At 60.0% G+C, this 24,559-nt stretch overlaps 1 protein-coding gene across 1 annotated transcript; it reads right to left on the bottom strand.

The window, feature by feature from the left end:
• Window positions 1-5,172: 5,172 nt before the first annotated feature.
• Window positions 5,173-9,649, bottom strand: LOC140903525 (neuropeptide Y receptor type 4-2-like). The gene is made up of 2 exons (XM_073324923.1): window positions 9,559-9,649; window positions 5,173-8,331 (listed from the first exon to the last, which is right to left on the bottom strand). Exon 2 carries the CDS (start codon window positions 8,259-8,261, stop codon window positions 7,158-7,160), a length of 1,104 nt encoding a protein of 367 aa, XP_073181024.1. The 5' UTR covers window positions 8,262-8,331; window positions 9,559-9,649; the 3' UTR covers window positions 5,173-7,157.
• Between the last annotated feature and the right edge of the window lie 14,910 nt (window positions 9,650-24,559).

Raw genomic sequence — 24,559 nt, forward strand, 5'->3', positions numbered from 1 at the left:
ATAATGCAGAAAAGGCAGAAATATTCAAGAAATATTTCTGTTCTGTACTGGGGAAAGAACAGATGACATCATTGTATTATATAAGACTCTTCCCATTCCACTCTTAGCTCTGGAGGATGTTAAAGAGCAGCTACTAAAGCTAGACATTTTAAAATCTGGTCCAGATAACATGCATCCAAGAGTTTTAAAAGAGCTGGCTGAAAGCTTGCTGGGCCATGAGTGGTGATTTTCAATAAGTCTTGGAACACGGGGGTAGTTCCAGAAGACTGGAAGACAGCTAATGTTGTTCTAGCATTTAAAAAGTGTAACAGGGATGACCCAGGTAATTATAGGCCTGTCACTCTGACACCAATCCTAGGCAACACAGGCTGATACAGGTCTTAATAAGAATTAAGGGAGGGTAATATAATGAATGCCAATTCACATGGTCTTATGGAACATAGATCCTGTCAAAGTCACTTGATAACTTTTTTTGATGAGGGGACAGGGTTTGCACTCGGACTGTTTCGTCTCGGGCCTGGGTTTATATCGCCAGGGATTCTACTGTGATGCCCAGCCAGGGCCGGCCTTAGGGCAAATGGGTGCCCTGGGCAAACTTGTATTCTGGTGTCCCAGCCACCCCTAATCCCCGCACTGATCCACCTGCACCCACAGCCCCTGCACCCCCAGCCCCTGCCCTGATCCACCTGCACCCCTACCCACTGCACCCCCATCCTGCGCCCCCAGCCCCTGCCCTGATCCACCTGCACCCCTACCCACTGCACCCCCATCCTGCGCCCCCAGCCCTGCCCTGATCCACCTGCACCCCTACCCACTGCACCCCCATCCTGCGCCCCCAGCCCTGCCCTGATCCACCTGCACCCCTAACCCACTGCACCCCCATCCTGCGCCCCGAGCCCTGCCCTGATCCACCTGCACCCCTACCCACTGCACCCCCATCCTGCGCCCCGAGCCCCTGCCCTGATCCACCTGCACCCCTACCCACTGCACCCCCATCCTGCACCCCCAGCCCTGCCCTGATCCACCTGCACCCCTACCCACTGCACCCCCATCCTGCACCCCCAGCCCTGCCCTGATCCACCTGAACCCCTACCCACTGCACCCCCATCCTGCACCCCCAGCCCTGCCCTGATCCACCTGCACCCCTACCCACTGCACCCCCATCCTGCACCCCCAGCCCTGCCCTGATCCACCTGCACCCCTACCCACTGCACCCCCATCCTGCACCCCCAGCCCTGCCCTGATCCACCTGCACCCCTACCCACTGCACCCCCATCCTGCACCCCCAGCCCTGCCCTGATCCACCTGCACCCCTACCCACTGCACCCCCATCCTGCACCCCCAGCCCTGCCCTGATCCACCTGAACCCCTACCCACTGCACCCCCATCCTGCACCCCCAGCCCTGCCCTGATCCACCTGCACCCCTACCCACTGCACCCCCATCCTGCACCCCCAGCCCTGCCCTGATCCACCTGCACCCCTACCCACTGCACCCCCATCCTGCACCCCCAGCCCTGCCCTGATCCACCTGCACCCCTACCCACTGCACCCCCATCCTGCACCCCCAGCCCTGCCCTGATCCACCTGCACCCCTACCCACTGCACCCCCATCCTGCACCCCCAGCCCTGCCCTGATCCACCTGCACCCCTACCCACTGCACCCCCATCCTGCACCCCCAGCCCTGCCCTGATCCACCTGCACCCCTACCCACTGCACCCCCATCCTGCGCCCCGAGCCCCTGCCCTGATCCACCTGCACCCCTACCCACTGCACCCCCATCCTGCACCCCCAGCCCTGCCCTGATCCACCTGCACCCCTACCCACTGCACCCCCATCCTGCGCCCCGAGCCCTGCCCTGATCCACCTGCACCCCTACCCACTGCACCCCCATCCTGCAACCCCAGCCCTGCCATGATCCACCTGCACCCCTACCCACTGCACCCCCATCCTGCGCCCCGAGCCCTGCCCTGATCCACCTGCACCCCTACCCACTGCACCCCCATCCTGCACCCCCAGCCCTGCCCTGATCCACCTGCACCCCTAACCCACTGCACCCCCATCCTGCGCCCCCAGCCCTGCCCTGATCCACCTGCACCCCTACCCACTGCACCCCCATCCTGCACCCCCAGCTCCTGCCCTAATCCACCTGCACCCCTACCCACTGCACCCCCATCCTGCGCCCCGAGCCCTGCCCTGATCCACCTGCACCCCTACCCACTGCACCCCCATCCTGCACCCCCAGCCCTGCCCTGATCCACCTGCACCCCTACCCACTGCACCCCCATCCTGCACCCCCAGCCCTGCCCTGATCCACCTGCACCCCTACCCACTGCACCCCCATCCTGCGCCCCGAGCCCCTGCCCTGATCCACCTGCACCCCTACCCACTGCACCCCCATCCTGCACCCCCAGCCCTGCCCTGATCCACCTGCACCCCTACCCACTGCACCCCCATCCTGCAACCCCAGCCCTGCCCTGATCCACCTGCACCCCTACCCACTGCACCCCCATCCTGCAACCCCAGCCCTGCCATGATCCACCTGCACCCCTACCCACTGCACCCCCATCCTGCGCCCCGAGCCCTGCCCTGATCCACCTGCACCCCTACCCAATGCACCCCCATCCTGCACCCCCAGCCCTGCCCTGATCCACCTGCACCCCTACCCACTGCACCCCCATCCTGCACCCCCAGCCCTGCCCTGATCCACCTGCACCCCTAACCCACTGCACCCCCATCCTGCGCCCCCAGCCCTGCCCTGATCCACCTGCACCCCTACCCACTGCACCCCCATCCTGCACCCCCAGCTCCTGCCCTAATCCACCTGCACCCCTACCCACTGCACCCCCATCCTGCGCCCCGAGCCCTGCCCTGATCCACCTGCACCCCTACCCACTGCACCCCCATCCTGCACCCCCAGCCCTGCCCTGATCCACCTGCACCCCTAACCCACTGCACCCCCATCCTGCACCCCCAGCCCTGCACCCCCCTGAGGAAACTGAGCTGGATGCAGAGAGCCGCTAGCTTTGCTGCTCACTCCCCCAGCCTGATGGCTGCTCCTCCGTGCACCCCTAGCGGGGGTGAGGGGGGGTAGGAGGAGCGACATCAGGGCTCCCTGCGTCCAGGTCACTTTCCCCAGCTGGGCTGAGTAAAGGGAAGCCAGGCGAGCAGCAGCCCCGGTGGGGAAGCGACCTGGGTGCACGGAGCACTCGGCATTGCTCCCCCCTCCCCCCACGGCCCCTTGGGGGGTGCAGAGGAGCATCGGGCGAGGGGGGAGCAGTATCTGTATGTAACCGCTCCCCACCCCCACCCCAGCAGCAGCTTCCGACTCCCCCGGGCAGCGGGCACCTCTCACTGCCACACGGCGCCCCCTTGACCATGGCACCCCAGGGCGGTCGCCCGGGTGGCCCACCCCTAAGGCCGGCCCTGCTCCTGCCATTGACGTCCATGGAAATCAGGCCTGGGTTCTTACTGCGGGTCTGTACAGCGGCCAGCACAACAAACCCTGGGCCCTTGGGCGATTCCCAGCGGCTCCTCCAGCCTGACCCTAGCTAGCACAGAGAACGTCCCCTCGGTGCCACGCACAGAGCCCAGCGACGTGTGTTTGGTCAATGCTTCTTCCCGCAAGACAGCTGGGCTGGGCAGCTACCAGGAGACAGAGACCCCCCCACAGCCCGGGGCAGTTTGGGCCAAGGGTTAGTCACCCGCGCTGGCATAAACCAGTGCCCCCTTCCAACTGGAATTTGTCTAGCTTGGTGCTTGCTCTGCCTTCCTCTGCTCGAAGAGCCTTTGGAAACCCAGCGTCCTCCCCTGGTGGGTTTTCATACGCCCCACCCAGGCCCACCTCACTCTTCCTTCTGAGCAGCTAACCAGACTGAGCGCCTCGCGTCTCTTACCAGAAGGTCTTTTCCAGCCTTCAGATAACCTGGTGGCTCTGCTCGGCCCTCTCACCCCCTTCTCACTCTTTCTAAACTGGACACCAGAACCGAACTCTCTATTCTAAACTGAGCCCTCTACTTGGCACTGGTGAGGCCTCATCTGGAGTCCTGTGTCCAGTTTTGGGCCCCACACTACAAGAAGGATGTGGAAAAATTGGAGCGCATCCAGCGGAGGGCAACAAAAAGGATTAGGGGTCTGGAACACGTGACTTACGAGGAGAGGCTGAGGGAGCTGGGATTGTTTAGCCTGCAGAAGAGAAGAATGAGGGGGGATTTGATAGCTGCTTTCAACTACCTGAAAGGGGGTTCCAAAGAGGATGGATCTAGACTGTTCTCAATGGTAGCAGATGACAGAACGAGGAGTAATGGTCTCAAGTTGCAGTGGGGGAGGTTTAGGTTGGATATTAGGAAAAACTTTTTCACTAAGAGGGTGGTGAAACACTGGAATGCGTTACCTAGGGAGGTGGTGGAATCTCCTTCCTTAGAGGTTTTTAAGGTCAGGCTTGACAAAGCCCTGGCTGGGATGATTTAGTTGGGGATAGGTCCTGCTTTGAGCAGGGGGTTGGACTAGATACCTCCTGAGGTCCCTTCCAGCCCTGATAGTCTGTGATTCTATGAACTGGCTCTCAGCCTCACCAACACACGACGGGCGGTGCTACCTCACGGCAAACGAGGAGTATAACAACAACGCTCTGCCAATAACCGGCGTGACAGCCTGGATATCACCTGCAGGGATAAGTCCCAGAGCTGGTGACTTTCGTGTTGACCCCACGGCCGTTTGTGGAGAGCCGACACACCGCGAGTGTTCGCTAAAGGGAGCTACTCACATTTCGTCAGCTTGTTCAGTTTATTCTTGATTATTACAAAGAATTATCCCCTTAGAAAAGCCGCAGCCGTCTGTGCATTTCGATAAGATACATATTTATAAATTGGTTACAAACATCGACTGTTGGGCAAAATATCCCCAGGCCCCACGCGCTGGGAGCCGATGTTCAGTACTCTGGGGCTGGAGCCCCCACGGGGAAAATTTGGTGGGTGCAGAGCCCCCCCCGGCAGCTCCCCGCCCCACCCCCGGCCCCAGGGGGGGTGGGGAGAAGCCAAGCGGGGCGGCGCGTTCAGGGGAGGAGGCGGAGCGGAGGTGAGCTGGGGCCAGGCGCGGGGCGGGGAGCTGCCGAGGGGGGCTCTGCACCCACCAAATTTTCCCCGTGGGGGCTCCAGCCCCGGAGCACCCCGGGAGTCGGCGCCTAAGGTGCCACTTTTGAATTGATCAGTGGGGGGAGAGGCCGCTTCCCCTGCTCCCCCCCAGCTACGCTCCCCCGCTCCTAGGAGCCAGAGGGACCTGCTGGATGCTTCCTGGGAGCTGCCCCAGGTAAGCACCGCCGGGACTCCCCACCTCGCCCCCCGGCAGATCCCTCTGGCTCTTAGGGGCAGTGTGGGCACCCACTACGGTGGCCCACGAGACCCTCCTGCCTGGTTCTGGGGGGCAGTCAGGGGAGGGGGGTGGATGGGGCAGGGGTTCTGGGGGGGGGCATCAAGGAATGCCCGGGGTTGGATGTGGCAGAAGTCCCGGGGAGCGGGGGTGGGCCACAACCCCCTCGTAGGATGAGGAGGGAACCAGTTGTTAAGATTTTGGCAGCTCATCACTGGGTAAAATGAACCCATTAGCTAAGCCCCCGGGATTGGATCAAGCAAACTCAAAAAGATTCACAAGTGTCCAGAAGAACAGCTTTGGACTGGCCGGGTCCCTCTGTCCTGTTAGCCCCAAAAACTGCAACCTCTGAGCCCCGGAAAGCGATTCTGGACAGATACCGACTATGCAAGTGACTGAGTGAGCTCACGGGCAATACACTAAGGGGGAGCGATTTTCCACCAACGTCAGGAAGTGGAGATCAGGAATATCACTCCGCAGTCACTGGGTAAAGGCATGTGACTGAAAGGAGAACGAAGCACAAAACTCAGCAGTGAAAAGTAAATTAGATCTCGGAATTCTTTTTCAGGTTGAATAATCTAAGGTGTTACCGGAGTCACAGAGAAGGGGATTTTGCTTTTAGAAAACCAGTGAACCATCTCTCCACAGCGCCCCTTTAACAGCCCAGCCCGATTGCTTCTTTTTTCACTTCAAAATACCAAAGAGTGAGTGAAAGGAATGTCAGTTTCTTGTTTTTTCTTTTTTTTTTAAATCAGGCATTTGGGAGTTTTAGGAGATCATCAAAAATCTCTGAAATCAAGGGCACTGTGTATTGTTTGGCAAACAGGAGAATTTTCGCAGGTCTCAAACTAGGTGCTAATGCCCCAGTTACACATGAAAATGGCGATTTTCTTGCACGAGTCAGCTGTTCTCATGTGCTGCTGGGTAGTTAGGAGTGACGGTGCTCGGAGACCACGGCAAGCAATGAGCCTGGCAGGAATGCCTAGGACACAAGAGACAGATTCGAGATGTTCTTTAAATGCACCTGGAATAATTTGTGTTTGCCTCCAGTAGCTGCAGATCTAACCCCCGACTGCACATTGAATCGCCCAGCCTGGCAATGCACCCACCATCTGCGCATGGGGGGGGTGTCCCCCTTTGAAAACTAGCTAATCCAGTACTTGGTAAAAGGACCCAAGCAGGGACATTTCCGATGTGGTAACGATGCTTAACGCTATGACAGCGCCGCTCAGCCCGCCATGCCCCTCCCGAGCTGTGCGACCGCGAAGTGTTAACAGCCCTATCTGAATGCTGGGGAAACGGCGACAGAGGGATGAAGGCCAAAAGTCTCTAGGCTGAAAGCCGCACATTCGGCACCTCACTCCAGAGTTCAGCGCCTGATTTCCACAGGTGCTGAACCCCTGCAGCCCAGCCCTTTGGCAAACCCAGCCGGGACCCATCTATGGAGCTGGGCCGAGGCACCAGCACTGGGCCATCTGGGGCAGTCAGACACCCACTGCTCCTGCATCCCTGGGGTGCCTCAGGCCACTCGGAGAATCACCAGGCTGAAAACTGGAGACTGAGTGAGTGGCTCCGCAGGGAACAGAGCCCAGGACTTCCCGTGGTCAGTTTCTGTGGGATTCCCCAGAGCTCACTCCCAGGCTCCCTCTGGATCTGAGCTGTGCCCGAGGGAGGGGCGGGGGGCTGCCCTAGACGGGCAGAGAGCCTACAGCACAGCAGCATCCCCCCGCCCGCCGGGCAAGGCTACGGCGGGCTCTGCTCCTGGCACCAGGCGCTGGGGGCAGCCCCCTGTCAGGCGTCGGTGGCGACCCCCCCGCTGCGCAGCGAGGCCTTGGAGACCTCGGTGCTGACGGTGGACAGGGGGACGCTCTCGTACGTGTCCGGCTCCCCAGCGCAGCTGCAGCGGTGGAGCAAGGCTTTGAGCTCCTGCTGGAAGTTGGTGTTCAGGAAGCCATAGAGGACGGGGTTGACGCAGGTGGAGGCCATGGCCGCCAGATGGCAGAGGGAGAAGAGCAGGTCGTGGTGGCAGCCGGAGATGGCCTCGGGGGCCCAGTCGTACAGGGCGTTGAAGACGGTCAGGGGCAGCCAGCACACGGCGAAGGCGGCGACGAGGCAGGCCAGCAGGACGCTGACCCGCCGGTGGCTGGCGGCCCGGGGCCCCTGCGTGGGCCGCTCCAGGACGTCCCGCCGGCGCCGCAGCCGCAGGAAGATGCGGCCGTAGCAGGCCAGGATGAGCAGCAGGGGCAGGCAGTACTGGCCGAATAGCAGCCCGGTGGTGTAGGCCAGGCGGTGCCCGTCCGACGGCCACTTCTCCACGCACACCAGGTGGCCGGCGAAGGCGTCGAAGGGCAGGCTGAGGTTGCGGAAGGGCTCGTCCGTCAGGACGCTGAAGGCGAGGAAGGGCAGGGAGACGCAGCCCGACACCAGCCAGGTGACGCTCACGGCCAGGTAGGCGTGGGTGGCCCCCGGCTTCCAGCCGGTGGGGTTGACGATGAGCTGGTGCCGCTCCAGGGCGATCCAGGCCAGCGAGAGGATGGAGACGGTGACGGAGACGCACTGCGCGAAGGGGCTGGCCTTGCACAGGAACTCGCCCAGCACCCAGCGGTCCATGAGGGTGTAGATGACGGTGACAGGCAGGCACACCAGGCTCATCAGCAGGTCGGAGCAGGCCAGGTTGGCAATGAAGATGCTGGTGACGTTCCTCATCTCCTGGTGCCGGGCGACGACGCAGAGCAGGCAGAGGTTTCCCACCAGCCCCACGGCCAGCAGGGCGCTGTAGGCCACCACCAGGACGGTGCTGTTCCCCACCGAGGGGCCGCACGGCCCGCCCTGCTCCCAGGGCAGGCTCAGCCGCTCCGAGACATTCGGGTACGTGAGCTTCAGCAGCTCCTCCATCCTCTGCTCCTGGCCGGGGCGGGCAGCGGCTGTGCCGGGGGCAGGACACTCTGCTCACCGCGTCCCCAGCCTGGGCCAAGACAGGGAGCAAGAGCTGGGGAGGGCAGCACGAGGGCATCGCCATGGGTCCGACCCATGCCCAGCCCCTCCCCGCAGGTCCAAGCCACGCCCGGCAGCCCCCACATACCCGAGCCGCTCCCAGCGCCCCCAAGTGTCTGAGCCGCCCCCGGGTCCCCCAGCCCCATGTGCCCAAGCCGCTCCCAGTGCCCCCCGGAGCCAAGTCTGACGCTCCCGGGAATCCTAGCAGCTCAGCATCCGCGCGTGGCCCTGCCAAGCGTACTGCCCCGGATGCCTGAGGCCCCCTGCTCCCAGGTGCCCGAGCAGAGCCCACCCCATCACCTATCCCAGCGCCCCCCGCGTGCCCCAGCCACACGGGTGGCGCCGGGGGCCCTCCTGCAGGGGTGCCAAGGGCGAGTGGGAGGTAGAGGGGAACAGGGCGCCGGCGGGCTGGAGGCGAGGTCCCAGCAGGGCAGGGCAGGGAAGCCTAGCGGGCACCACAGGGGGCTGATTTAGGGGATTGCTGGAAGGGAGATGCCCAGATCCATTCATGGGGGGGGGGGCAGAGCCCCCGATGGGGCCAGGAGAGCCCCCACCAGGGTGGGCAAGTCGGCTCCACGCTGCTGTCATGTGGCATCCTCCCTTGGACGCTGTGCCAGGAGGGAGCCCAGCGACCTGCAATGGGCTGGGGTGGGCAGGGGCTCTGGGCCCCCAGGGGACAGACAGACAGACAGACCCCCCCCGCCCCCAGCTCCCAACAGACAGACAGACAGCTGGACAGTGTCTGATGGCAGCCGGAAGGGGTTTACACAGCCTGGGTGGCCAATACCCCGGGGGCACCCATGGGGCCAGGCCCCTCCCCCAGGGCTGGGAGGGACAGTGCTCTGGCCTGGGGCGGGGGGGGGGGGGAACAGGGTGAGGCAGTGAAACCCCCGACCCCCGCCGTCCCTCCCTGGGAGCCCCCCACAGCGGGGAGCGGGAGCCAGATGGTGCATGTGTGTGTGTGGGGGGGCGACGTGTGGGGGGGGGCGATGTGTGTGTGTGTCTCCGGGGGGGGCGATGTGTGTGTCTGCGGGGGGGGCGATGTGTGTGTGTGTCTGCGGGGGGGGCGATGTGTGTGTGTGTCTGCGGGGGGGGCGATGTGTGTAGCTCTGTGCGGAGCCGAGCAGGATCGAGCCGGGGCAGGGCAGCGCAGCCCAGGCCAGGAGCCCCCGCGCCCCGCACGGACCCGCCCCCTCACCTGGCTCCGGCAGGGTCCGGTCCGGTCCGGTCCGGTCCGGCTCGGCTCCGCAGTGTCTGGCCCCGCTCCGGGCTCGCGGCTCCGCAGCGCTCCCGGCCGGCGCGGGAGGGGCCCGGCCCGTCTTGAGGCGGCGCCGAGACGCCCCGGGCCCCGCCCTGGCGGGGGCGCCCTGCGAGGCGGGGGCGGCTCGGGGGGGGCCCAGGCGGGATCCCCCGGCAGCGGGGCCCCGCGGGGCTGGGAAAACACCTGAACTGCGGGAGCCTCCCGCCCCTCCGCAGCCCTGCGGTGCCCCTCACTCCCGACCCGCAGCCCCCTTTACCCCAGCCCTGCCCCCCAGCCCTGCGGTGCCCCTCACTCCCGACCCGCAGCCCCCTTTACCCCAGCCCTGCCCCCCAGCCCTGCGGTGCCCCTCACTCCCGACCCGCAGCCCCCTTTACCCCAGCCCTGCCCCCCAGCCCTGCGGTGCCCCTCACTCCCGACCCGCAGCCCCCTTTACCCCAGCCCTGCCCCCCAGCCCTGCGGTGCCCCTCACTCCCGACCCGCAGCCCCCTTTACCCCAGCCCTGCCCCCCAGCCCTGCGGTGCCCCTCACTCCCGACCCGCAGCCCCCTTTACCCCAGCCCTGCCCCCCAGCCCTGCGGTGCCCCTCACTCCCGACCCGCAGCCCCCTTTACCCCAGCCCTGCCCCCCAGCCCTGCGGTGCCCCTCACTCCCGACCCGCAGCCCCCTTGTGCCCCAGCCCTGCCCCCCAGCCCTGCCGGTGCCCCTCACTCCCGACCCGCAGCCCCCTTGTGCCCCAGCCCTGCCCCCCAGCCCTGCGGTGCCCCTCACTCCCGACCCGCAGCCCCCTTGTGCCCCAGCCCTGCCCCCCAGCCCTGCGGTGCCCCTCACTCCCGACCCGCAGCCCCCTTTACCCCAGCCCTGCCCCCCAGCCCTGCGGTGCCCCTCACTCCCGACCCGCAGCCCCCTTTACCCCAGCCCTGCCCCCCAGCCCTGCGGTGCCCCTCACTCCCGACCCGCAGCCCCCTTGTGCCCCAGCCCTGCCCCCCAGCCCTGCGGTGCCCCTCACTCCCGACCCGCAGCCCCCTTGTGCCCCAGCCCTGCCCCCCAGCCCTGCCGGTGCCCCTCACTCCCGACCCGCAGCCCCCTTGTGCCCCAGCCCTGCCCCCCAGCCCTGCGGTGCCCCTCACTCCCGACCCGCAGCCCCCTTGTGCCCCAGCCCTGCCCCCCAGCCCTGCGGTGCCCCTCACTCCCGACCCGCAGCCCCCTTTACCCCAGCCCTGCGGTGCCCCTCACTCCCGACCTGCAGCCCCCTTGTGCCCCAGCCCTGGCCCCCAGCCCTGCCAGTACCCCCTCACTCCCGACCCGCAGCCACCTGTTACACCTGTGGGGGGCAGCCGGGTGGCATGGTGTGACATACCCACAGGGAATGGGGGGCAGTGTTTTACACACATGTGGGGAGCAGGATGGGGACTCATTGACACACCCGTGGGGAGCAGGTGGCAGAGTGTGACACACCCATGGGAGGATGGGGGAGTGTGGCAGGGTGTGACACACCCGTGGGGGGGTGCTCAGGCAGGGCAAGCTCAGCCACTGTCTGTAGGGTCCCTGGGATAGAGCCCTGCCTGGGGTGAAGAGGGCGAGGGACCCCAGGAGCAGGGCAGGAGGCCTGGCTGAGCGGTGCCAGGGACCCCGGGCAGGCTGGGCTGGGGGCTGACCGTGGCAAGGGGCACGTGGACATGTGGGAGCCCCGCTGCGCCCCTGGGGGAAGGGGCATTTGGCACCTTCCTCAACCCCGCACCAGCACATGCCGCAAGCGGGCCTGGCCGCCAGCGCAGAGCCATGCTTGCCGGAGCCCCGGTCCCGTAGCCCCGGCGCTGGCAGGGGCAGCTGTGGGGCAGGGAGGAGCCCTGTTTGCAGTAGGGTGCTGGGGGTTGGGTGCCCCAGGTCCGAGCCCAGCCCTCCAGCCTGGTCTCTCCTGACTGTGGCGATGGCCTCTGACCCCTGCGTGACGCTGGGCAGGTTCCTAGGGCTCAGTGAGGCACGTGGCTGTACCAGGGCCCGGCCCCCATGTGTTTGGGGTGGGGCCCAGGAGGAATGCTGGCTGCAAGCCAACCCCTGCCCGCCCAAACAGCCTGGCCAGGAGGCAGCGTGAGCAGCCACTGAGGTGGGGGTCAGGACATCTGGGTTCTGTTCCTGATTCTTTTATCATCTGCCCCTGCACAAGTCGCCCCTTTGTGCCTCAGTTTCCCCATATTTAAAATGCTGAGGACACGACTGAGCCTCTTTCATGCAGCGCTGCAGGATGGTTGGCGGCTGAGGGCTCTAACTGCAGAGATACCCCCCGCCCCGGCATAAACCCAGCGGCAGCTACTGCCAGTCGCCCGTCGGGACAGTGCAGTGCCTGGCACTTCCAGTGGCCCTTTGCAGCCTCTCTGCTTTACCCCCTTTGCCTCGGTGGGCAGGGGAGATGGGAAGCGGAGAGGAGGCCGTGGGTGGGGCAGGAAGTCACAGCTGGGATTTGAAAGCAGGCCGGGTTACGGGAACACAACTGCCGCAGGGAGTTTGTTTATACACAGAGGCAGGGTGATTAAGATAACAAAAGGCTTGGCATTAAATTAAATTAAGGATCCTGAGATGATCCTGAAAACATTGCCAGACACTCCAGAGAAGAGACAGGAAACAAAGGGTAGGAATAAATGGTCAGTTTTCAGAATGGAGAGATAAATAGTGGTGTCCCCCAGGGGTCTGTTCTGGGACCGGTCATAGAATCATAGAATATCAGGGCTGGAAGGGACCTCAGGAGGTATCCAGTCCAACCCCTGCTCCAAGCAGGACCAACCCCAACTAAATCATCCCAGCCAGGGCATTGTCAAGCCGGGCTTTAAAAACCTCTAAGGAAGGGGATTCCACCACCTCCCTAGGTAACGTATTCCAGTGCTTCAACACCCTCCTCGTGAAACAGTGTTTCCTAATATCCACCCTAGACCTCCTACACTGCAACTTGAAACCATTACTCCTTGTTTCAGAGTAACAGCCGTGTTAGTCTGTATTCGCAAAAAGAAAAGGAGGACTTGTGGCACCTTAGAGACTAACCAATTTATTTGAGCATGAGCTTTTGTGAGCTACAGCTCACTTCATCAGATGCATACCGTGGAAACTGCAGAAGATCTTTTTATACACACAAAGCATGAAAAAATACCTCCCCCCACCCCACTCTCCTGCTGGTAATAGCTTATCTAAAGTGACCACTCTCCTTACAATGTGTATGATAATCAAGGTGGGCCATTTCCAGCACAAATCCAGGGTTTAACAAGAACATCTGAGGAGTTGGGGGGGGGAGTAGGAAAAAACAAGGGGAAATAGGGTACCTTGCATAATGACTTAGCCACTCCCAGTCTCTATTCAAGCCTAAGTTAATTGTATCCAATTTGCAAATGAATTCCAATTCAACAGTTTCTCGCTGGAGTCTGGATTTGAAGTTTTTTTTGTTGTAATATCACAACTTTCATGTCTGTAATCGAGTGACCAAAGAGATTGAAGTGTTCTCCGTCTGGTTTTTGAATGTTATGATTCCTGATGTCAGATTTGTGTGCATTTATTCTTTTACATAGAGACTGTCCAGTTTGACCAATGTATGTGGCAGAGGGGCATTGCTGGCACATGATGGCATAGATCACATTGGTGGATGTGCAGGTGAATGAGCCTCTGATCGTGTGGCTGATGTGATTAGGCCCTATGATGGTGTCCCCTGAATAGATATGTGGGCACAGTTGGCAACGGGCTTTGTTGCCCCTCTGCCATGTACATTGGTCAAACTGGACAGTCTCTACGTAAAAGAATAAATGGACACAAATCAGATGTCAAGAATTATAACGTTCATAAACCAGATGTCAAGAAGTATAACGTTCATATCATACACATTGTAAGGAGAAAAGGAGTACTTGTGGCACCTTAGAGACTAACCAATTTATTTGAGCATGAGCTTTCGTGAGCTACAGCTCACTTAAGCTATTACCAGCAGGAGAGTGGGGTGGGGGGAGGTATTTTTTCATGCTTTGTGTGTATATAAAAAGATCTTCTACACTTTCCACAGTATGCATCCGATGAAGTGAGCTGTAGCTCACGAAAGCTTATGCTCAAATAAATTGGTTAGTCTCTAAGGTGCCACAAGTACTCCTTTTCTTTTTGCCATTACTCCTTGTTCTGTCATCTGCTATCACTGAGAACAGTCTAGATCCGTCCTCTTTGGATCCACCTTTCAGGTAGTTAAAAGCAGCTATCAAATCCCCCCTCACTCTTCTCTTCCGCAGACTAAACAATCCCAGTTCCCTCAGCCTCTCCTCATAAGTCATGTGCTCCAGCCCCTAATCATTTTTGTTGCCCTCCGCTGGACGCTTTCCAATTTTTCCACATCCTTCTTGTAGTGTGGGGCCCAAAACTGGACCCAGTACTCCAGATGAGGCCTCACCAATGTCCAATAGAGGGGAACGATCATGTCCTATTCAACATATTCATAAATGATCTGGGAAAAGGGGTAAACAGTGAGGTGGCAAAATTTGCAGATGATAAAACATTACTCAAGATAGTTAAGACCCAGGCAGACTGCGAAGAGCTACACAAGGATCTCACAAAACTGGGTGACTGGGCAACAAAATGGCAGATGAAATTTAATGTTGATAAATGCAAAGTAATGCACATTGGAAAACACAATCCCAACTAAACCTATAAAATGATGGGGTCTAAATTAGCTGTTACCACTCAAGAAGGAGATCTTGGAGTCCTTGTGGACAGTTCTGTGAAAACATCCACTCAATGTGCAGCAGCCATCAAAAAAGCGAACAGAATGCTGGGAATCATTAAGAAAGGGATGGATAATAGGACAGAAAATATCATGTCGCCTCTCTATAAATCCACGGTACGCCCACATCTGGAATACTGCTTGCCGATGTGGTCACCCCATCTCAAAAAAGATATATTAGAATTGGAAAAGGTTCAGAAAAGGGCAACAAAAAGGATTAGGGATATAGACCGGCTTCCATATGAGGAGAGATTAACAAGGCTGGGACTTTTCAACTTGGAAAAGAGACGACTAAGGGGGGATATGACAGAGGTCTATAATATCATGACTGGTGTGGAGAAAGTAAATCAGGAAGTGTTATTTACTCCTTCTCATAACACAAGAACCAGGGGTCACCAAGTGAAATTAATAGGCAGCAGGTTTAAAACAAACAGAAGAAAGTATTTCTTCACACAACGCACAGTCAACCTGTGGAACTCCTGGCCAGAGGATGTTATGAAGGCCAATACCATAACAGGGTTCAAAAAAGAACTAGATACATTAATGAAGGATATGTCCATCAATGGCTATTAGCCAGAATGGGCAGGGATGGTGTCCCTAGCCTCTGTTTGCCAGAAGCTGGGAATGGGTGACAGGGGATGGATCACTTGATGATGACCTGTTCTGTTCATTCCCTCTGAGGCACCTGGCATTGGCCACTGTCAGCAGACAGGATACTGGGCTAGATGGACCTTTGGTCTGACCCAGAGTGGCCGCTCTTATGTTCTTATGCCAGTCAGCCTCACCTCAGTCCCTGGAAAAATCATGGAGCAGGTCCTCAAAGAATCAATCCTGAAGCACTTGCATGAGAGGAAAGTGATCAGGAACAGCCAGCATGGATTCACCAAGGGAAGGTCATGCCTGACTAATCTAATCGCCTTTTATGATGAGATTACTGGTTCTGTGGATGAAGGGAAAGCAGTGGATGTATTGTTTCTTGACTTTAGCAAAGCTTTTGACACGGTCTCCCATAGTATTCTTGTCAGCAAGTTAAGGAAGTATGGGCTGGATGAATGCACTATAAGGTGGGTAGAAAGCTGGCTAAATTGTCGGGCTCAACGGGTAGTGATCAATGGCTCCATGTCTAGTTGGCAGCCGGTATCAAGTGGAGTGCCCCAAGGGTCGGTCCTGGGGCCGGTTTTATTCAATATCTTCATAAATGATCTGGAGGATGGTGTGGATTGCACTCTCAGCAAATTTGCGGATGATACTAAACTGGGAGGAGTGGTAGATACGCTGAAGGGGAGGGATAGGATACAGAAGGACCTAGACCAATTGGAAGATTGGGCCAAAAGGAATCTGATGAGGTTCAATAAGGATAAGTGCAGGGTCCTGCACTTAGGACGGAAGAACCCAATGCACCGCTACAGACTAGGGACCGAATGGCTAGGCAGCAGTTCTGCAGAAAAGGACCTAGGGGTGACAGTGGACGAGAAGCTGGATATGAGTCAGCAGTGTGCCCTTGTTGCCAAGAAGGCCAATGGCATTTTGGGATGTATAAGTAGGGGCATAGCGAGCAGATCGAGGGATGTGATCGTTCCCCTCTATTCGACATTGGTGAGGCCTCATCTGGAGTACTGTGTCCAGTTTTGGGCCCCACACTTCAAGAAGGATGTGGATAAATTGGAGAGAGTCCAGCGAAGGGCAACAAAAATGATTAGGGGACTGGAACACATGAGTTATGAGGAGAGGCTGAGGGAGCTGGGATTGTTTAGCCTGCAGAAGAGAAGAATGAGGGGGGATTTGATAGCTGCTTTCAACTACCTGAAAGGGGGTTCCAAAGAGGATGGCTCTAGACTGTTCTCAATGGTAGCAGATGACAGAACGAGGAGTAATGGTCTCAAGTTGCAGTGGGGGAGGTTTAGGTTGGATATTAGGAAAAACTTTTTCACTAAGAGGGTGGTGAAACACTGGAATGCGTTACCTAGGGAGGTGGTAGAATCTCCTTCCTTAGAGGTTTTTAAGGTCAGGCTTGACAAAGCCCTGGCTGGGATGATTTAACTGGGAATTGGTCCTGTTTTGAGCAGGGGGTTGGACTAGATGACCTTCTGGGGTCCCTTCCAACCCTGATATTCTATGATTCTATGATTCTATGATTCTTATATAGAACCCAGATGTATCGGCCCGATGCTGTAACCCACTAGACCCCCCTTCCCTCCCAGAGCTGACATAGAACCCAGGAGTCCTGGCAGGGTCCCTCTCAACTCTGAGAGTTAGTAACAAAGTAAGAATAGGCATTAAAATTTTAAACCTAACCAGTGTCCCTTAAGTGGCTTGCCACAAGATGTCAAAACATGTTAGTGTTCGAGTTGAGTAGGTATAATACTTATTTAATTTTCTTTCTTTTATATAGGAATTAGATCCAGGGCTCCTGTCAGCTAATTGCTAAGTTATCTGCCAAAAAAAACTAGAGTTTTCAAGTGCCTAAGTACCCCTGGAATCACAGTTAAAGTTGCCCCCCACCAAAATCTGAAATGGTGCCCCCTGCCAGTCCAGCTGTGCTAACCGTGGGCAGTGGCTTGCAAGTCCCCTAGAAACGCTCAGGAATGTGGCGTTTCCCCTGCAGAATTTTTTTTCCGGCAAAAAGTTGAATACCGAAATACTTCTCTTCGGCCATGCTGCAGCAGTGCCTCATGGGAGCTGTAGTTCCGGTGCCTGGTGCCCCCGTTCGCCTCCATAAGCTGGGGTCCCCTGTCCGACTACATCTCCCATGATGCACTACGGCCTCTCCTCTCCTATTCTCTCAGTGCAGGGCCCACAGGCCCGCTGGGGAGCTGAGATGGCAACTCGCTGGGGCAGGGCCTGCGTGCGCGTGGATCTTGCGTGTGCATAAGCGTGTGGGTCTGTGGGCATGCCTGCTCAGCTCCCTGCTGGCTCCTGTAACATTCCTATTCAGCAGCCACAGTGACCCCCACGCTGGGTGAATCTGCTCCAGGGGCACTGAACCAAAACCCTGGGGTAGGAGCAATTCTCAGGCCAGCCCCAGTGGTTCTCTCCTGACAGTCAGGGAGGTACTGCTGCAGAGAGGGGCACTTCACCAAGGAGGTCAGAGTAATTATCCCCATTTTACAGATAGGGAACTGAGGCACAGAGGGGGGCAGTCGCTGGTAGAGCCGGGTCTTGATCCCAGGACTCCTGGGTCCCAGCCCAGTGCTTTGCCCACTAGGCGCCAGTTAAAATATCAGCGTTTCTTCTTCACTGACCCCCGCTTGGGACTGGCCCTGGGCCAGGCCCCGTTGCTGCAGCACCTGGAGGTCCCAGCTGAGGCCAGGGCCCCGTCGTGCTGGGCACGGAGCAGAGACCCAGCGAGAGCCGGGCCCTGCTTAGCGAGCTCCCAGTCGGGCTCCCCGGCCAGCTAAGGCTGGGAGGAGAGCAGCTGTTTCCCCAGCGTATAACCCTCGGCATGTTGCCAGCTCCTCCAGGCCAGCCGCCATCTGCGCCGGGCTCTGGGCGAGCTCAGCTCCCTGGGCTGGGCCCGGGGCTTTTCCCACCCGCGCGGCGACACCTGCCTTGTGGCTGCTGCCGTCCGCGCCCAGGTCACCCGTCCTGCTCCAGGGCAGCGTCCGTGCTGAGCCCCCGGCACTGAATGGCAGGAAACTCCGGGCTCCCGGCACCACTGGATCTGGGCCCTCGGGCCGATCACGGGAGATGTCTCTGCCTTTCCTGTCCCGAGGTCTGGGGGAATTGCAGCTGCCCCTGCCTAGCCACGCATCTCAAACAACTGGGCAAGCAGTCATCCGCAGGGGCAAGGTGGGATCATTATCCCCACGGTATGGGTGGGGAAACTGAGGCATACAGTGGGGTGGCAGTTTGCCCAGGCCACTCGTCAGCACATCCCTAGTGCTCACTTGTCTCCCGGAGCTGGGAGCAGAACCCAGGAGTCCCCTGCCTTGGCCACCAGATCCCCCTCCCCTCTCAGAGCCACACCTGGAACCACTGCCTTGCCCCACTCGGACCACCAGAGCTCACTGCTCCTCTGCCAGGAAGAGAACCCAGGAGTCCTGGCTGCCCTGTATGTCCTTTAGCCAACCCCAGCGGGAGCCCTGCCCCCCAGCTCATTGCCCTGTTGCCTCCTGTCGCCCAGCCCCATGGGAACCCCTCAGTGAGGGTTGGCAGGCAGCTTCTGCTGTCACGCTCCAGGCCAGGGATTTGGTGCTAACCTGCAGCAAGGGAGCTGCACGCCCCCCCGCCCCCGCTCCCCCCACACCCCTGAGGCAGTGCAGGCAAGCTCAGAGCCCTCGGATGCCGGTATGGCACCCCGACCCCACAGGACGGGCAGCCCCCTGGGCAGGGACCTGGGCACCAGGCAGGCCCTGCGGGGGCCTCCCACCCGGGGTAGCCAGGCCTGGCTGAGCCTGTCCAGGATCCGCCTGCCACTTCCCATGCTGGGCAGCAGGGGCCATGCCGCCGCAGCCCAGATGGGTGCTGCCCTGTTGGGGGCTATTCAAGGGGCTCATCTGGGTCTCTCCCGTGGGCTCTGGCCAGTGACGCGGCCGAGCAAGTGCCCCACGGGGTGCCCCAGGAGCAGGGCAGGCTAGTGGGGGAGGCCCTGGGGTGGCACCTAGCACACGAGCACCTGTTCCCAGCTCTCCCGTTGAGGCTCCATGCCCCAGTTTCCCTTTGGGCTGGCTCCCCAGGGGGCCGTCGCTCGCTGCAGGGGGATGTCCAGCACCTGGCGCTGTGGGGCGCATCTAGGTCCTACTGCGATACACCGAACACTAACAGACAGCTCTGGCCAGGACCCCTCGGGCACCGACACCCCCCGCCTTATGCCCCTGCAGCAATTGCTCCTTGGGGGCTGGGAGGCTGCTGGCGGCTCTGTTCTCTCCGTCTCTGCCCCTGGCCGCCTGCTTCCCGTCACCGGGGATTTCAGCTCTGATTAGCCAGGATGCAAAGCACAGCCTGGGGCATCTGCCAGCGCAGAGGGGCCCTCCCTACTGCAGACATGCTTCGCTCACATGTACCAGCCTGGCCAGCACAGAGGGATGGGGGCAGGAGGCTGGATCCCCTGGGGGCTGGTTATTACAGCAGTGGCCATGGGGGCTCCCTCCCAGCCCCCAGCAGCTGGTGCTGGCTCTGTGGGTGACAGGCACTGACAGGCGTCTGGGCTGGGGGGCTCTGGTTCGTGGGAGAAGCGGGGGTGCAGGCTCTGGGGCTGGAGACCTACGCTGGGCCGTGGGGCACACATCTGGGGCTGTGTTGAACCCGTGTCAGCACGTGGCAAGTCTGCGTGTGAGCTGGAGAGGGGCATACCCAGGCTGAGCCCTTCGCGTGTGCACCGGGGGCTTATGGGCCAGGATCCCGAGGCCCCCACCGGCCAGTGGCATCCACAGGGGCATGAAGGCCAGAAGGGCCCATTGGCCTGTCCCCAGCCAGCGCGGCTCCCGTGCATCCAGCCAGGCCTGACGCAGCGACTGTAGCCAGGCACCTGCGGCCCGGCTCCGGCTGGAGAAGCGCCAGCCCTGGGACAGCCTGGCCTGCTCTGGTGGGGACCTGGAGACCCGGGGACCCGGCGTCCAGGCCCCATTCATGCTCTCGCCCGGCACAGGCCCGGTCCCTGGGCAGGCGCGGGAAACGCAGCCCAGCCTAGCCGAGGGGGGACGGGCGTTCGGAGGAGCGCACAGAAGGAAGGGACGTTTCCCGGCACTGTCTGAGCGAGGCCGAGAGGAGACGCAGGGAGAAGCTGGGAACAATGGGCGGAGCCCTGCCCTGGGAATCGGGTGTTGTCCCAGCTCTGCTACTGCCCTGCTAGGTGCCCCTGGGTGAGTCACTTAGCTCTGGAGGTGATGCGCACACTGGGGCCTCTCCTGAAGCCTGTGTCCAGCGCCCAGCACAATGGGCTGGGCTCAGCCGGGGCTGCTGCTGGAAGGACCTGCCCTGCCAGCGAGAGGCGCTGAGCAGAGGGGCAGTTCAGTTCCAGGGTAATACAGCCACCAAGAGACACGAGACATCTGCTCTCCAGCCCTGGCTTGTAAATGCCTGGCTCGCGGCCCAGCTGAATTCGCCTGGGGGAAGTGGGCCCTCGACCCTGGGCCGGGGAATCGGCCGAGGGTCCCTGGGCCCTGCTTCATTCCCTGTCACTGGGGCGAGGCACAAGGAGTCCCAGGCCTCCTCCCCCGACACTGCTGTTTTGGGTGCGGGTCCGGCTCACGCCCAGTCCAGCCCTTCCAGGAGCGACGCTGGGGGCAGCCAGGGAACCCCCTGCTTTCCCCGGGGCCTGGAGCTTGCAGCCTGGTCCAGCTGTGGCCTTGCCGAGGCCCTGTCAGGCTCGGCTCTTCGCTATCCCGCTGCGCTCCTTGGCGGGGGCCGCGTTGGAAACAGATTCATCGGCCAAGCGCTGAGTCAGAGCTGGAAAATCACGAGCTGGCTTCAAAGCCGCCCACTGGAAGGCCAGTCACCCGGGGTTCTGCACCCGGGGCCACGTCTCCTAGGGACCACGGCGGTTTCGTCTGGAGCCCTTGTGGCATCACCCGATTCCCGGCCGTACGGATCTAAGAGCGAGACGAGCGGGCGTCAGCCTCTGTGTGCCCGGGGCTCAGGGCCTTTCTTCGAAGCCACAGGCCGGGTGCGCCCGGCGCTCAGCCCGGCTGCTCGCAGCCTCCCCTGCTCTCTCCAGAGCTGGGCTGGAAAGAAGGTTTTAAAACCCAGGGCGGCTCCTTCCGAGCGCTGGTGTCTGGTGCCATCACGTGGGCACGGCTGCTCTGCGGATGAGGGAGGTCGCGGCGGCTCGGAGAGCTCCCTCCTGGCATCGTGGGGGGGCCGGCGCAGGCCGCTAGCGGGGATGGGTGCGCCATGGTCTGCCCAGCCCCTATTTTAGTCTCGAACAGGGAGAGTCGCGCTGGACTATTCACGCTGGCCCGAGGGAGTTGGGCACCCAGAGCCCAGGGGGCTGCAGTTCCCTTGGGCACCAGCCCGCTTTGCTGATCGGTCCGGGAAGGCCCCGCGGGGAGTCACCCCACGGCTCCCCGCTCGCTGGCAGCGTTTCTTCGCTCACTGCGGCCTGGGCTGGGCTGGGCGAGGCGGGTTGCTCTCCATCTGGGCCCTACGTGGCTAGGGGCTTCCCGTGGGTCCGACCCCATCCCACTGGCTGGGGCGGTGCCGGGACTCAGCCCAGCGAGCGGCCCAAAGCCGCCCCCCTTCCCCCGGGGCTCACGAGGGGTCGGGGCTTGGCTCAGCCCCAGAGGGTTTGGGGTCCCGCCCCACCCCGCCCCTGGCATCACCTGGCCCTCAGGCCCCTGGCCTGCTCCGAATTCACTGCCCCACTGGGCCGAGCTGCACCATGGCCCGTGGCCAAGCCCAGCTCCCCCCGGCACGGCTCCCGTCCCGCACGCTGGGGGCTCCCAGCTAGCGACTGATGGCAACAATGCAACAGCACGAATCTGAGAGCCAAGGAAAAGCCCCCCAGCCCCGATCCCCCAACTCCATCCGCACCCCCCAGCTCCCTATCCCAGCCCCCCAAATCCATCCCCCTCCTCTGTCCCAGCCCCCTCCTCTGTCCCAGGCCCCCAGCTCCCTATCTCAGCCCCCCAACTCCATACCCTGGCCCCAGCCCCAGGCCCCCATCCTCTGTCCCAGCCCCCCAGCCCCAGTCCCCCAACTCCATCACCACCTCCCAGCCCCCAGGTCCCTATCCCAGACCCCCAACGCCATTCCCACCCCCGATTCCCCCAGCCCAAAGCCCCCAACTCATACCCCCTTCCCCCCAGCTCTCTATCACAGCCCCCCAACTCCATCCCCATGCCCTGTCCCAGCCCCCCAGCTCAGATCCCTCAACTCCATCCCTGTCACGGAGTGTGGGGGAGTCAGGGCCCTGCACCCCCCACTTCCTGGGGTTCACCGTGACTCTCAGCAAGCCAGTAAAACAGAGGTTTATTAGATGACAGGAACATGGTCTAACACAGAGCTTGTAGTTACAGAAAACAGGACCCCTCAGTCAGGTCCATCTAGGGGGGTAGGGAGCCCAGACCCTGGTTCTGGGCCTCCCCCCATCTCCCCAGCCAGCTCCAAACTGAAACACCTTCCCGCTGCCTCCCCCAGCCACAACCCTGGCCCCTCCTCCAGCCTTTGTCCAGTTTCCTGGGCAGAAGGTGTCACCGGGCCCCAACCCCCTCCTGGGCTCAGGTTACGAAGGGCAGCCACCATCCTTCATGTGCTGGCCATCAAGTGTCATCCCTCAGTGAAGTCACCGCCTTGTTTCCCATCCCCATCTCGTATTGGTGCAGTACCCCAGGGAAACTGAGGCACGCCCCATGTTAGCAGAAGACAGTAAACTCGTAAAAGTCCCATGCACTATTCCCAGGTTAATACTCCCTACTCCGTCACATCTCTCCCCGCTTCGAGACTGAACTGAGTGGGGTCACTCCGACCAGTGACCTGGGGAAGTTCAGGCCCCAATCTCCGGGACAACTCATCCGCTATCACGTTGGCACTCCCCTTCATGTGGAGACCAGCATCACTTCCCCACAACCTCAGCTGTGCTGAACACAACTGTCAGCGTTCACTCCCCACTCTGAGCTCTAGGGTACAGATGTGGGGACCCGCATGAAAGCCCCCTAAGCTTATTTCTACCAGTTTAAGTTAAAAACTTCCCCAAGGCACAACTCCTTTGTCCTTGGACGGTACGCTGCCACCACCAAGTGATTTAGACAAAGAATCAGGGAAAGGCCCACTTGGAGTTCCCGTTCCCCCAAAATATCCCCCAAGCCCTTACACCCCCTTGAAGGCTTGAGAATAATTTACCAACCAGATAGGTAAACCAGATTCTTAAAAAACAGAACTTTATTATAAAGAAAAAAAAAGTAAAAGAAGCACCTCTGTAAAATCAGGGTGGAAGGTAACTTTACAGGGTAATCAGATTCAAAACACAGAGGATTCCCCACTGGGCAAAACTTTAAAGTTACAAAAAACAGGGATAAACCTCCCTCTTAGCACAGGGAAAATTCACAAGTTGAAACCAAAAGGTAATCTAGCGCGCCCTGCCCTATTTACTTACTCTTTCTCCAATATTGAGACTCACTTTACGATGGTTTATAGGGGAAGGAGTTTTCTGACCTGGTGCTTCTCTGCTTCCCAAGAGAACACACCCAACACAGAGCACAAACAAAGCCTTCCCCCGCCCGGATTTGAGAGTATCTTCTTTCCCCATTGGTCCTTTTGGTCAGGTGCCAACCAGGTTATTTGAGCTTCTTAACCCCTTACAGGTAAGGAGGAATTCTAGGCTACCCTTAGCTATATGGTTATGACAATAACGCCATCCACAGCCTCAGAAACAACTCTGACATCGGGATCAAAACGATTGACAAAGGAGGTGCTGTCGTCATCATGAACAGGTTGGAATATGGACGAGAGGCTGCCAGGCAGCTCTCTAACTCCACATGCTAGAGGCCACTATCCTCTGACCCCACTGAGGATTACCAAAAGAAACTCCACCATCTGCTCAAGAAACTCCCTGAAGACGCACAGGAACAAATCCGCACAGACACACCCCTGGAACCCCGACCTGGGATAGTCTATCTGCTACCCAAGATCCATAAACCTGGAAATCCTGGGCGCTCCATCATCTCAGGCATTGGCACCCTGACAGCAGGATTGTCTGGCTATAGAGACTCCCTCCTCAGGCCCTACGCTACCAGCACTCCCAGCTACCTTCGAGACACCACTGACTTCCTAAGGAAACTACAATCCATCGGTGATCTTCCTGATAACACCATCCTGGCCACTATGGATGTAGAAGCCCTCTACACCAACATTCCTCACAAAGATGGACTACAAGCCGTCAAGAACACTATCCCCGATAATGTCACGGCTAACCTGGTGGCTGAACTTTGTGACTTTGTCCTTACCCATAACTATTTCACATTTGGGGACAATGTATACCTTCAGATCAGCGGCACTGCCATGGGTACCCGCATGGCCCCACAGTATGCCAACATTTTTATGGCTGACTTAGAACAACGCTTCCTCAGCTCTCGTCCCCTAACGCCCCTACTCTACTTGCGCTATATTGATGACATCTTCATCATCTGGACCCATGGAAAAGAAGCCCTTGAGGAATTCCACCATGATTTCAACAATTTCCATCCCACCATCAACCTCAGCCTGGACCAGTCCACACAAGAGATCCACTTCCTGGAGACTACGGTACTAATAAGCGATGGTCACA

This window comes from Lepidochelys kempii, chromosome 26 (assembly GCF_965140265.1).
Source record: "Lepidochelys kempii isolate rLepKem1 chromosome 26, rLepKem1.hap2, whole genome shotgun sequence".
Classification (NCBI taxonomy): domain Eukaryota; kingdom Metazoa; phylum Chordata; order Testudines; family Cheloniidae; genus Lepidochelys; species Lepidochelys kempii.

Bases quoted from the DNA above. Each gene is read 5' to 3' on its own strand.
- LOC140903525 (XM_073324923.1), bottom strand. From the start codon at position 8,261: ATGGAGGAGCTGCTGAAGCTCACGTACCCGAATGTCTCGGAGCGGCTG.